Source organism: Larus michahellis, chromosome 2 (assembly GCF_964199755.1).
Source record: "Larus michahellis chromosome 2, bLarMic1.1, whole genome shotgun sequence".
NCBI lineage: Eukaryota > Metazoa > Chordata > Aves > Charadriiformes > Laridae > Larus > Larus michahellis.
In genome coordinates this window covers 20877321-20892306 of record NC_133897.1, presented here as the reverse complement: position 1 = coordinate 20892306, position 14986 = coordinate 20877321, and the positions used below count along the sequence as shown (strand labels likewise).

Sequence of the window (14986 nt, the reverse complement as noted above, 5' to 3'; positions counted from 1 at the left end):
AGCTCTTGTTTTAGGCGTTAACAAAATGTAACTACCTAGTTAGTGACGAAGAGTTCTGAACATATTCACAGATTTAGCGACTGGATAAAAACTGCCGCTCTGTGAGGAACAGCTAAACTAATACTTAAAGTGAATCGTATACATTTTTTTTTAGAATTAAATAGCGTACGAAGAATACAACAGATATTTTTCATAGATAAAATTTGCACCATTCAGTTACAAAAAAGGTTTTGCATACTTAAGATTATACTATAAACTGGTTAATATTAAATGTATTATTGTATTTTAGAATGTACTATCTGATGTGAGTAGATGTTGTCGAAGGTTTAATCGCTAGAGTTTAATGGACAAAAAAATTGTTTCTTAATCCAATTGATTTTTCAGTCTTACTCTAACAGAAACAGAAGACAACGTAAAAATGCCACTTCAAACAAATAGATAAAAATTCTTTAATATAAGGTCTGACAGACCAAATTTATGCAACTAAAGATACTTTCTGTAGTTTTCAATAAATTTTAAATTATAGTTTTAAATGGTGTATAAGTATTTTCTTTTTTAATACATAGCAAGCTTGAATGGGATAAAACAAAGGAGAAACTTTTATTCAGGAACCAGCGAATGTTCTGTGCCATTATATTCGTGCATGAATTGACTCAGTGAATTGTAAAATAGCTGTAATTGTTTTCCCTATCCTGCTTTGTTTTCCTTGGTGCAATAGATTTTTGTGTGCAGGAGGAGCGTGTGTTGTGGGATGTTTGTATACTATTGATTTTATAACAATTTTTATTTACTAGCGTCAGGTGCTGTCAGCTCTAAGCCAAATAGCAAAGCATTCCGTGGATCTTGCAGAGTTGGTGGTTGAAGCAGAAATTTTCCCAGTTGTGCTCACATGCCTGAAGGACTCAGATGAATATGTCAAGAAAAATGGTGCAACTTTAATTAGAGAGATAGCAAAGCATACGCCTGAGGTAAAACCTTGAAAATGCAAATACAAGGTCATATCATTAGATTTTACACTTTAAATAAAATACAGGATTATTCTGTCATTTGCTTTTCGAAAGGGAGGGCAAATAGCTGTTTGGCATGTTCATTGGAAAAATATGGAAATGCTTGCTGATATTATGAGATGTGTATTGAATATGAATTGGGTTAGGAAACTGGGAATCATATAATGTATACCTAGCTACTTCATTCCATAAAATATCTGCACAGAGAAAGAGTTTTAGGCTGACGGTATTGTCAGTCCTAGATACTAAAAATATCATGAGAAAAGCCTCACAGAAGTCATGATACCAGCTAATAAATGACAAGATCATCCTATAACAATAAGAGATGGCGTGTCTTTTAAAAAAATCTTCTGGAGTGCTGGGATCACATTTTAATTATTTTTCCAATGCCAGTGAAGGTCAAAAATTCTCTTATTGTATTATTAAACTGATGGTAGTTTCTTTTATTAGCTTGAGCTTGTAATTTGAGTCTCAGCATTTGCAGTATTTTTGCCAATAATTGATGCAGGAAGGTGGGGATGTTTGGCAAAGTCAATACAAAATAAATAGAAAAACCAAATAATTATAACTAGGTTAATCTGTCAGACCATACAGATAATTAAAAGTTTCTAAATATGATTCTGTAATTAAATACAAGCAACGTATTTGTGGAACACTCTAATGCTGAGCGCAGCCGTTTCAAAATCATGATACTAGCTTAACAACTGAGAAGTGTTTAAACATGAATATTGTGCTGTTTCTTCAGCCCGCTAATCTTGAAGCTGCTGGTGATTAGAGGTTGCAGGCTTGCGACATTTCCTGCTTTCTCTCTGCACCTAATGAGCAATGCAACTTCACTTTCTCCAAAAAGTGAAGAAATCATCATCAAAGCGGGGGGCACTAGAGTTGGAAGCCAAAGGCCAAACTCGCAAGACTGCAGGTTCAGTCAGAAGAGCTGCGAGCACAGGACCCTCCACACAAGGGGAATTGGCCAGTCTAGGAGCTCTCCAGAGGAGCTGTAGGAAGTATCTGGGTGACTCCCAGTGGGAAGTCACAGTCCACATTCGACTTCAGAGTGACAGTGATCTCTGTCCATCTCTGAGCAACTCTATTCAAGCAACACGTGTTGCAGCAGAGACAGATCGGCCAACGCTATTTCTAGAGGAGTTGGCTGTGTCAGTCAGGTGAGCGTTGTGGCTTTTGGATCTCAGCTCTCTATCTGCATATGCAGTAAAATTCATGTGAAGGTCAGGATCTGGGGGACTTGCAGCGGGGCCTGAGGCTCACAGCACGGGGGAGTGTGTCTGTGCAGGAGCTCTGTGTACGTGGCTCTGCCCAGGCGTAGGACTTGGTCATCACTGGCTGCAGTTCCCAATCATGTGGACAGTTTTTCCTGGGTAATAACTTTAAATTTCGTCTAGCTGTTTAACGAAAAAAACAATCCCCTTTCAAAGGCTCTAAGGCAACAGTGGATTTTATGTTTATATAAATCAACTGGACTGGAAATCCACATGCATTGGTTTTGTTCCTTTGATTTCGACTTTTAAGAACATGTTTCTTTTTGCTTTGGAATCTTTGGGACAAATGTGATATACCGAACAAGACAGAAGAAAACAATCATAATATGAAATTATTTTAATTTCCACGCACTGTTGATATCATACATATACTACTGCTGTCCCTCAAGTGATGTGAGAAGTGATACCTTTTGGAAAGAAAGATGTTACATTGCTTGAGACACACAGCAAACATCATACACTGTGGACATGATTATCATTTATAAGCAAGGCTCTATTATTTGACATTCTGGGGCAAACTCCATTGTCCATCCAGTGTGTTCCCTGGACACTTCCCTCAGAATACCCTAACTTGGCAGGACAATGTAGTCCAAGTTGGTTTTGTGCATCCGTGACAGCTGTCTTTGGCTTTGTGCCTCAGCAGGGGGATCCACAAAGGCTTTTATGCCGCAGAGTTATCTAGAATGCAGGTGAGAGGAGGAGTGGGCCTTTCCTGCTCTCCTTGCGCAGAACATACCATGTTGGCTTGGTAATGAGTGGGCACTAGTATGAAAGAATATCTGGCTCAGTAGGTGTGTCTTCAGGGGCATTCATGTATTAGGCGGTCATTTGCATGATTCTTCAGTGTACTAAAGGAATTGAGAATGTGTCATTCCATGCTATAAAGCATCAAGAATCCAGAGTCCTGATTTCCTTGCAGTAAAGTCAATCAACAACAGAGTAGCAAACCAGCTTCATTCCCGAGAACTTCATGCTGCCCTTAGCACCCAATAGTCTGTATGGTACATCACTCTTATTCCAGCTTTATTTATAAATCAGGAGCAATATGTTTAAAGACTTTTCTAATGTAGTGCTTTATGCCTGTTGATACTATACAGTATCTGATCTCTTCTGTTTATCTTTTCAGCTTTCACAGCTTATAGTAAATGCAGGTGGAGTTGCTGCTGTGATTGATTGTATTGGCAGCTGCAGAGGGACTGTCAGGCTGCCTGGCATCATGATGCTTGGTTACGTAGCAGCTCATTCGGAGAACCTGTCAATGGCAGTGATTGTCTCCAAGGTTAGCTATCACTTTGCTGTCTTCCTATAATTCTTCAGTGGTATTCTGAGAAAGAGATACAGATTAACATAGGCAGAGAATGTATTTGGTGACAGAATTATATACTTGCTGTTGACAAATGCACTTTCTCCTAACATTGCTGCTTGCTGTGGCTGAAATTATGTGGTAACCTGATCAAAGTGTGTCTTTATGAAGTTGAACCTTTGATAAAATGTCCTGGATTAGTTTGTGAACATCCATTTGTATTATGGTACATGATTTTTCTATGTTGCAATTGCACGGGTACAGAAAATAAGTCAGTGAATTTCTATGGTCTGTTTCCTCTTAAAACACATATTTGTGGCTACATCAAAACTCTTTTTGAAACAAGAATGTTTAATGGCACGTTCTTCATTGCACTATCATGACTCTGCTAGTACTGCTAGAGCAGTCTGGCAACAGAAATCTTCAGACTTGAAAAGACCTCCGTTCCTAATGTAGTATAGTTTGATTGAGTTGTGCAAGTGACGTTTCAAATGAGATAAGCTATACATTTTCAGGTTTAAATAAATTCTGCTGGGCAATGATATAGAAGGGAGAGAATTTGTAATAGGTGAAATTAGTGCCTGACATAATATTCTGATGTGAATAATGCTAACTAATGACAGGAAGAAGAAAGTAATTTCACTGAGCATTTTTGGCCCATTTTCACACTCATTTAAAATATACCGTATGAGTGGAAACAATAAAACAATAAAAAGAGAGGAACGGAAATATCTTCTAGTAGGGATACAAGTTAAAAATGGAAATTGCTACAACAGAACATCAGTAAGTGTGCAGGGAAGGTAGGAGCGATCAAAAAAAATGCTCTTCTGCGTTTGAAAACTAGAGAAATAGACACTTTTTCCTTGCCTTCTCCAGAGGCCCTTCTTCTCTGGATGCATCTCTGTCTCTCCACTTTCAGGGATGCCTCGAGCAAATATGCTCTTGCTGTTGAGTGCTTGACATTAAGTGGGATGAATCCAGGATTAAGTTTATGTGGAAGCACCTAAGCAATAAATTTTTGAAGAGTTGCTACCATATGGTTGCTACCCTCACTGGATGGGAGCACAATGAGAGATTTCATAGGGAACTGTGCAAACTCACTCAAAATAAAATATTTTAATGAATGATCTACAAAAGAAACGCAATAAACCCATAACCCATATAAAAAAAAAAAAAAATTGCTTCAGGGGAGACTAAGCTTGTGGAATGGTACATAGTGCTGAGGGACCTGGCGTGGTATACTGGAACCATTTGAAAGAAATGCACTGTGGCATAACCACATGCAGTTACATATGTACGATGTTATGATGTAAAGTGATAACTCCATTCTGCGGTACTGTATCCTGGAAAGGATGAATTTTGAAAAATTATTTTTGGGGTCATACTGGACAAACACTTCATTGTGGTCTTCTGCTGCAGTGCAGTGGCAAAAATAGAAAAAAGACAATTCAGTCCTTTGCAGTATTAAAGAGTGGAAGATGAAGCGTTATTGGGAAAAAGAAGGAAAAAGCAGCTCATCGATCTGTAGTACTAGTGCATATAGTTCTGTTCTCTGTATTTGAAAAAAATCTTGAGAAAACCCCGAAGTGTGTGCAGAAAAGACAAAAAAGATCCATGGGATGGAGAAAAAAGTTTTCTAGTTAGAAGTTTAGTAGCCTTGCCTTACCTAAAGTAGCATGAAATGATTCCTATTGAAGTATCCTGGCATAAAATACAAGCTACTAAGTAGCTCCATAGTCCTGCGGAGAAAGAATAAAGACTGTGACCCTGAACCACAAGAACTTCAGTAACAGCTGGATGCGAGTAAGGTATTTTCAATCTCTTGATGTCTTCAAATCAAGAGTTGAAATCTTTCTGGAAGTGATTGGATGAGTCAAACATGAATTACTGGACTCCAGAAGAGATTGATAAATTGAAATTTAGTGTTGTGGATTAAAAAAAAAAAAAAAAGAGTGACTGAGCTCTTCTGTTCTTAAACTGATTTCATAGACTCATAAACACTCAAATTCTTTTATTTTCAGCCTGACAAAACTGAAGCCTTTACTCTTAGTACAGCCTGAATTGTGTCATGTATTCCTTTTATCCCTTAAATTTGTGTTAGTTCAAACTGCCTTCTGATTTAGAACACTGAATCTGTTTCTCTCTTTCTTTAACTAGATTTATTAAGATTTATTCAAAATTCTTGCTAGTCATGATGTTGTAAAAATATGACACCACTAGCATGTGTTCTCTTATAGCTTATTTTAGAAAAAGAATCTAAACAGAGAAACATTTTCTAACAATCTGTATCAATTTCAAGTTTTCCTTCCCTGGTATAGATTTGTAAAGGTTGTGCTTTTGATTGATGCTGTAGGGAATACCACCACTGTGTGCCTGTTTGATAGAAGAACACGAAGATCATATTAAGGCAGCAGCTGCTTGGGCCTTGGGACAGGTTGGAAGACATACTCCTGAGCACGCACGGGCAGTTGCAGTAGCAAACGTGCTACCTACACTCCTTGCTATGTATATGGACACACGCAGTTCAGAAGATCTTCAAATGAAAGCAAGTATTTTTGTAGTATCTGCAGTGTGAGATATTTATTGTAATCAACAGGTATAAGCGCTTAAAAACTACTGAATGGTATGTGCTTTTATTGATGTTCATTGAGTCACAGATTTCCGGGATGTAGGCTGTTCAAAGGCTGCATGTCTTTTATTAGGACTGGCTGGTCCTAACGGGTGTGTGTATGGTGCATACCACATCATATGGTACAGACGCAGCAATCTAGTCCCTTATTTTCTTCCCATTTTAGATCAGAGTTGCATACACTCATAAATACTGTAATTTCTTGTGAATGACTAATTTCTAATTGTCTACTTTTTTTTTTGAAGTATAAGCTCTTGTACAAAATGTTATAGTCCTTGTAGTAGATTTGCTTACATGTTGTTATTATAATAAAACTGTAACAAATACTCAAAACTCTGCAAACATGCAGGTCTTCATATTTAGGGCCTTCCTTATGTGGGAGCTAGTAGAGCTGCAGTTTGGTAAAGTGTATTTTTGGGCGACAGTAAGTGAACCAACTGAAGAGTACAATGTGACAGGATACAGTCTCCCATGTTGTACTATGTTTCTGGACATTCCACTAAAGTATAACATTCCAGATCTGTAAAATACCTTCTGTACAGCCATTTTGAGTGGTCGCCAAAATATCCAGGCCAAATTAGCTGTACCTGTAATCCTACCCAAGAAGGTCATTACTGCTCGTAAACAGTCACCACTGAGTCTGTTTTCAGAAACTAAGCACCGATGTACAACTGTTTCACTCTCTTTTCCACCCTGACTGGATGATAGTGCACTTTGCTCTCCCAGACCAGCAGACTCTCCTAGTAAGCCACTTTTAAAATACAGTATTTTAAAATATGTTTTGATTCAGCTTTCATATTGTATTACAGTACTTCAATTTACTTAAAGGGTCTGCTCCTGCTTCCATTGTAGTCAAAGGAAAATTGCCATTACTTTGACAGTAGATAACATAATAATATGATGCACTGTAGGTTTGGAGGCTTAATAAATCTAAGTAGAAAATTGATTCTTCATTAGGTGACCTGATAGATATAATAGTTTTTATTCAGAAAATGGTCTTTTAGAATTCTGATCAATTTGCTTCTTTGATCAGACTTCAGTGATATGTAACATGAATTCTTGTTGTTTTCATTGATGTCTTACCGGAGAAATTTTATTTTGCATTTCAATAGACCAAAAGAGCCTTAAAGAGCATCCTTCAGAAATGCACGTATCTCCCAGCACTTGAACCATTGCTGCATGATGCCCCTCCCAATATTATGAAACATATTGTTGGGCAGTTTAGTAAGGTAAGAAAAGGCACTCTTGATGAGTAACACGTTAATTGTTTTCCATTTAGCAAGGAAGCTATCTTTCCAAAGATGAAGTCTCTCTCAAGGTCTCAGTCGTTTTCTCAGGATCCTCAAGCATCCCATGCAGAAGCAGTTTGGAGCATCCTGTTCTTTTGCCTGATAAAGCTGGATACTGCTTCATCTGGAACCTGCCATAATTCATCCTAAAACTGGGAAAACGGTTGCTTATAAGCAAGGTGTTTTTTTCTTCCTTGCCTCTTGAGATTAAGTGCAATATTAACTCATGTGCAAATATTTTCACTGAGCCAATGTATCACATAAATCCCGGTCGCATCTGTTTTAGATAAAGTACAAGCTGTCTGTACAGGAGTGACTTAAATCAGGTATTTTACATAGAGTATATAGAGTATAAAGGCTTCACCACTTTTAGCCTCATTAATTTTCAGTCTCAATTAAATAAGTGCAAAAATCCCAAATCTTTTCTCATCCCTCTCAAAATTTGAAAGTGTTTGTTGTTAATTACCTTTTTGATTTGAGCACAGCATGTAAGAAGTGACACAATTTAATCAAAATATTTCAAATTATTTAAGTAATTGCTAACTATTCAGGAGATTTCCAGTGTCTGCAATGTTCACCAGCTGTTGGGAATCCTGCTCAACTATAGACTCTCTTTTGTGTAATACCCTGCAGTGTAATCTGCTAGCAGGGGGTACCAGGCTGTTTTGGCGAGATGTTCTTTCTGGAAATGGCCAAGTAAAACACTCTTGGTATTCAGTTCTGATTATCACAGGTCTGGAAGCACTACTATTTGTAGTGCAGATTCGTGATTACATTGCCACACTTAGGTTTGTCCTGTCTTCTTGCTAAGTCTGTACAAAGATTGGAGATTTGCACAGCATCCAGTGCCGTTTGCTTCTGTGTGCTGACTGGAGCTATTAATGAGCTGAATGCATAGTAATTGGTTACCCAGTGTATAGATTTGAATGTTGTTTGCTGTTGAAGTGTTTTTTTACCCTTCATATCAGCTGATCTTTTGTTTTGTTTTGTTTTTCTTCTTTTCCAACGTTGTATAAAACTATGCTTGTCTGGCATTTGCTCTTCTGAAGTATACATTTAAAATTAAGTTCTCTGCAGTAAAAGCATTTCTCTCTCCTGTACCATAGCCTGGGAATTTCCTATTCTTAGAGCTGTGGCATATTACTTCTGTGGGCTTATTTATAGCACAGTAAAAGCCTTATTTCTGAGCTGTGCTTCAGAGTGGGATGCTATCCGTTCTTGGTGCTGGACTCTGTCGTTTTAGCATTCTCCTTTTCAGGGTCTGTGCAATTCTGTGCTGTCTAGGTTTGAACTGGGGGAAGGGAGTGTGTCTCAGAGGTGCTGTCTGTCGTGAAGGCCTCTTCCAAGAGAGTTTTCTGCTGTCTTATCCAGCCTGGGAGTCACAGTGTGGAGGAGAAAGGCAGGGAAAGGGCCATATCCTGTCTCCTTGCTAGTTCCTACTTGGCAGTTCTTATTGTGGGAGATACGTGGAAACAGCCGTCTTTGCAGCTCCCACAACGAAACAATCACAGTTGTTCCTGGCGCTTCTATGGAGCATATAATAGGGAGAAGCCTCTCTGCTCCCCTGTTTTTTCCTTACCTGTCTATTGATTTTGTACAGCCTAGAGGGACCAGAGAAATGAAGGCTGTTTGCCTATGTGCATGGCAGAAATCTCATCCTTCTTTTCCTTCATCCTTTTAGGCAATCCCTTCCTCCTCCGAGGCTCTTGTTTTACACTGAGATACAGTCAAATTTATGGCTTGATTTGTCTGACCAGTGTGAAGGCTTACAAAATGCTTCTGCCCCCATAGTATGAAACTCCCAGAGTTGGTTTTAAACCCATCTGGTTTTGTTATAGATGCAGCAAGACGTCTTGCATTATCTCCCCCTGCCCCCAACCTTTTTTTTTTTTTTTTTTTTAAATATTATTGCAGCCCTGTGGGCCTGTGGACTACATGCTGTCATTCTGCCTCGCCTGGCCCAGCCCCCCCCCCCCCCCCCCCCCCACCTTCCCCCACCTCGTCCTCTGGACAGAGCTGCATATTGGCATCACTCAGGGAGCGATGTATTGTCTGATCATTTCTGCTTCTCATCCCCCTTGGCTGCAGAAACTTCACATTTTTGCTTTGTGTGTGTGTTCGTGTGTGTGTGTGTTTGTTAAAGGCTTTCATGGCTACACAGTGTGTTGTAGGATTTTAATATCTAGGAATTTAATAGTAGCATGTAATGCTTCAAGGCTGCATTGTTCACTTGCAAAAATTCTCAGTATTGTTTTCGTGCACTAATCTATACTAGATCATTATAGCGATATAAAATTCTGCTCTACAATTAAACTGTGGGAATTGACATAAAAGACCTGAATAACTTGGTTTAAGTGGAACAGATGCTGCTGTTATTCCATGCTAGTGTTCTGTTTTTATTATCTATTTAATCTCCACAATCTTATTGTCTCCATAGGAATAATTCAAGAAATATTATTTACGTAAAGATAAATATTAAATTCATTATTTTTATATATGTTGTATATTAACGTACATGTTAAATTATCTTATAACCATAAAAGGCTGGTTTATGATTTTTTTCCTGTACAACTGGGTGTTAAACTACAGTAGTCATTACAGATGTTGCACCTCTGATGTTCCATTATATCTGTCCTCTGAATTAAAAACAGATAAGCAATATTCGAGCCTAGTAGCATAGAGATTCCTTTAAAAGAAAATCTTTTTTTTAATGTACTTTTCTGTGTAGGTGTTACCACATGACAGTAAAGCACGTCGTCTCTTTGTAACAACTGGTGGACTTAAAAAGGTCCAAGAAATAAAAGCAGAACCTGGGTCACTTCTTCAGGAATATATCAACACTATTAACAGTTGCTATCCAGAGGAAATAGTAAGGTAGGGAAAATGAAATTTTAAATATTCATACTTACAACATTGTTAGATGTTTTTCATAGGAACAACACAAAAAAAGGATTTAAAATACTAATTTAACTTCTACATGAATTTTGGTTTTAATAAAACAGCATAACTTTGGTTAACTGCCCCAGTGGTAACACAACTGCTAGACATACTTTTGAACACTTTCTCTTTTCTTATTGCTTTTGGAATCAAATTTCTTTGTCTGTAAACTAAGGCCAAATAATCAGGCTCTTGCAGGAAACTGGGAAGCAAAGTCAGTCCTGCACTACCCAGACAGACTCTGAGGTTTTGGCACAACCGCTCTCATATTAATGAATGTCTGCGGTAAATGTAGTTTATCTTGGTAACTTATTTATGGATTACTCAGGCTCCAAAATACAGGTATTGGTGAATCTTTTGTTGCATCCTTCACTTCCCTAAGAGCCTGTCTGAACTAGTGTATTCAGAGGCTCCTTTGAAACTTCCTCTGATGTACAGAGGGTCCAGAGGCTCTCCTGCACAGTTGCTCTGCCCACAGCTGCCCTTCCTCCCCCAGCCTCATCACGAGGCTTAAGTGTTATATAAAAGGACCATACACCAGCTGTCTGCACCAAGTTGAACTTTGCCCTTAATGAATACAGAAACACTATTAAATAGCTTACAGTCAAAATGTCACCATCCTAAATTGTAATAATGAGAGAAATGCCCTCCTAGATTCTAGATATCCATTTACCAGTCCTTCACTCCATCAACACATCAAAAGGATGTTGTACTCGTGCACTCCCTCTACAGGCTCTGAAAATCTGCATCATCAATTTTAATTATAGCAACAGAGTTCTTCAGCTAATAGTAGCTGCAAACTAAGTCACGCAAAATGAAGCCCTGTTTGTCTCCACAAGGAAAAGCCAGTGGCTGTCAAATGGGTAAAAGCAAAATCATAAAGACACTTTATTCTGCAGCAAATACTTCAGAGGGAAAAAGGACATTTGCTTGTGCTTTTCTGGATATAATTAATGTTTCTTTGTTACAGCTTTCCCCCCCCCCCCTCCCCGTAAATGAAACAAGGTTAGTCATGTAGGCTGGGATGTAATAAAGAAAAGGGCCCCTTCGAGCATCTCCTGCTTGCCTCTTTGTGCTACTGCCTGATGTTGGTGGTGCTGCCTGAGGCACAGCTGCTATAATAGACTCCAGCTCTGGGTTTGTCCTGGAGACCTGTTATTTTAGGTTGTTTGCAGACTGAATATAATAATGCATTGAAAAGTTAGCTTTACAATCAGAGAACTAATGTGAGTTTTAAAAAGGGTTACATTATGCAGGAATCATCCAGAAAATGAAAATCAACAAGGTAAATGGATCTTCCTTCAGTGTGAAAACATTGGGGATTTTTACTTGAATATATTTTAGTCATGCATTACATGGAAGTATGTTCCTCTCTCTTTGTAGTTACAGCTTCCAGGGCTCAGAGATGACAATTTACATGCTTGCAAAACCAGAAATGTACCAAGATGTATGTTTTTAGAGTAACACAGTAACAATTTTCAGATACTCTTAACCTGGAAAACAAGAACTAAGTGCAGCTTTGGTGATGCTTGCATATTGGAAGCATGTAGTTGGTCCATTGTGGAAAACCAACTGAATGACAGCAGGACAATAATGGCACCATAGAGTCCTACTCTAATGAAAACCTATTGGATAATCTCTGTCCTTGAGTTGGCATAAGAGACAGAAGGTCATTGTGATAAATTTTTTTGTTCCAGAATCAATGTCTCTCGCATTGATGTAGACTTCACTTTAGCTTTGGGGTGTATGCTTATGTTTGACGAACAGCAGTAGACTATTGTCGTCTGGCAGCCTATGGTTCTGTGTAAACTCATGCTTTTTTATTAAAGGCCATAATTTCAAAAGAAGTTAACATCTACATTTCTCAGTAGAGACAATGCTTATAGCTGCTGAACCTACCTGAAAACTAGTCTTTTACCTATGCCCTAAAAGAAGCTAAACATATTTTTGAAAAACTGACTTCCGAGTAGAAATGATAATGTAAGCTGAAAAGCAGGCTCTTAAAACATTGTAGGGGAATAACCGTAGAATTTCTTGACCAGTGTTTAATGCTAGGATTTTTTCCTGATCAGTAGAAATATGAATTGTGTTTCATTACTTAGCACAGAACATGCCTTGTAGTCTAATGCACAAACAAAATGTTTCTTTTTCAGGTATTATTCCCCTGGATATTCTGAGATACTTCTGGAAAGGGTGGAAAATTACCATCCAGTTTTATAAACTTCAATTTTTTATTAGAGCTGTATTTCACATTTATGCCTTTATGACTGCAATACAAATACAGCTGTTGAAACTCTTGATTCTGAAATCTCCTTCTACTGATTGAGCTACTGAAAGAACTCAGCAATTCCAGCAAGCTGTATTTTGTTCTTTATAAACTTGTTTGTTGATAAGTTTTTCTTCCTTTTTGTTTTTCTCTAACATTACTACCACATATTGCAGCATATATGAATGGAATTTCATGCAGGGGTGATGATTTATCACAGAGGCTTTTTTAGAATCAGTCATTTCCTTTTCCTTCCACAAGAAAGGTCTGTTGTTATCTCATTCAAATTTTAGCCTTCACAGTACTGTAACCATTTTCCCCTTTTGCCTTTGCATATTGTTTAGAGCTTCCCAAGCTTGATGAGGGGGAAAAATCTGGCCCCTGTGCTTTTTCTAATTATGAAATCCATTCTGCACTGAGATATCTCCTACTGCTACCTTTCAGAAAGTAATGCAATGTGATTTTTGCATCTCCAAAGATGTGAGTAGCTGCTAAATAAAGAAATAATCAGATTTGATGATGATAAAAGGGCTGAATTCTGCATGATAGTGTGGTGGTCCTGGTGTGGTAGATAATACATCTTCTGCAAAAGTCCTCCTAATTAAGGCAGGATTTTCTGTGGAGGGAAGGAGCAACACACTGTTCGGTGTATGCATCGTTGTTCCTCTTGGAAAGAACGGAGTGAATGTAGAACTTCCACAAGCACAAAGGGAAGGACCCTGGGAGGTTTGGCTCCATTTGGGTCAGCAGCAAATTTGTGTGGCTCAGAAGAGGGGAGAATTGCTTGGCTGCAGGAACACTGTTAGCAAAGTTCTGAGCACATTCAGAGAAAACCCGAGGATACTTAAGTCCCACTGGTTTGAGTGATGGGACTAAGGCTGCTCAGTATTTATTCTTGAAGAGCTGAAATTGCTGCAGAATTGAGTTGAAACACACTTGGAACTTAGTCTTGAAGTTGCAGATCGCATTGATGTGGAGGTTATTGGAGATACGAGCTCTTGCCTGTCTGTCGAATATCCTGGAAATATTTTTGCCTTCTTATGTAAAGAGAAAAGACTTTTACATTCTGCTTGCTCCTCTGATGTACTGTAGCAGCAGGGAGCAGCGTACAACCTGTTAGTATCCCCTAATAGGTAACTGTCATTTACCGTTTTTTGTTCTTCTAACCTTTTTTCTTTTCCTTGTATGCAGCAGTTTTGTGTGGTGTGTTTTTTTCTTTTTTTTCTTTTTTTTTTTTTTTTTTCCCCAAAGAGTAATAAACAGTGTTTCTGGAACGGGATGTTGAAATACTGGCAGCCACAAGGAAAGACAATATTTGAAAACCCCCGCAGGAGAGAAACTTGTCTACTTTCTTAAACATATTAACTGAATGAGTTTATAAAACAGGGATAGTCTCTTCTATTACTCGTAAAACAGGAGCAAAGACTTATTGCAGTTGGAAATGATTTAGAGTGGCTTTTCTCTGCCAAATTCCAAAAGACTATTTGCTTTTGTTCTTGTCAGCATATTTTTCAACAGTTCACAAAAACATTGATGGGCTATCTCGTGTTAAGGTTTAATTCTACAGAGGGCTGTGCTCCTGCTGTGAGGTACTTGGTGCTCCCAGACTCTGCTCTTCAGGAGGAGCAGGGAATGCACAGTGCCTTGCTGTAGGGCGCCTAACTGAGATGGAAACTGTTGGTGTCATGAATGCTGGTATGGAAAACACACCAGCTGGGTTCTTTCCTTAGCCCACATCAGAGTGAAAAGCCTTGGAACAGACTAACTTCTACCAAATGCCTTTTTGTTATTGGTGTTTGTATTCTGACATTATTAATGCTAGGAAACTAGTGGAAAAACATTAGGTCTATTAAAAAGATTGATGTAATACTCAATAATTTTCTCACATGCTTTATGGGTATTTAAAAATCAAATCTTGTATAATCTCTAAAAGAAGATGTAGCGGAAGGGCTTCCGGACAGTCTTGAAGGAGCTGAAGCCTTTATTTTCCCTAATGGAACAGAAATGGTGCAGAGGGCTGAACGCGGTTGCAGTGCAGATGAGAGGCAGGGTAGGCATGGAGCTGCATACCCATAGCTGCATCATGTGCTCGGGAGCACACCCACACCACACAATGCTGATGTATATGTTTTGTGCGGAGAGAGCAAAGAGGCTTCAGTCCCCTGACAAATGTGCTCCTGCTGTGTCACACTGTGCTACACTGTAAGGATTCCACAGGGTTAAATTTCAATGCCTAAACAATTTGTTCACAGTCTTTTCACAGTCTTTTTCTGATTCC

The 14986-nt window shown here is 38.5% G+C and overlaps 1 protein-coding gene across 1 annotated transcript in view; it reads left to right on the top strand.

Annotated features, from left to right (window-relative positions):
* Positions 1–14580, top strand: part of SPAG6 (sperm associated antigen 6) — a 37189-nt gene extending 22609 nt beyond the window's left edge. Inside the window, exons 6-11 of the mRNA XM_074574477.1 lie at positions 795–968; positions 3411–3563; positions 5941–6132; positions 7329–7445; positions 10234–10379; positions 12596–14580. Coding sequence (XP_074430578.1) covers positions 795–968; positions 3411–3563; positions 5941–6132; positions 7329–7445; positions 10234–10379; positions 12596–12662 — 849 coding nt within the window. The 3' untranslated portion in view covers positions 12663–14580. The remainder of the gene's footprint in view (positions 1–794; positions 969–3410; positions 3564–5940; positions 6133–7328; positions 7446–10233; positions 10380–12595) is intronic.
* The last annotated feature ends 406 nt before the right edge of the window (positions 14581–14986 follow it).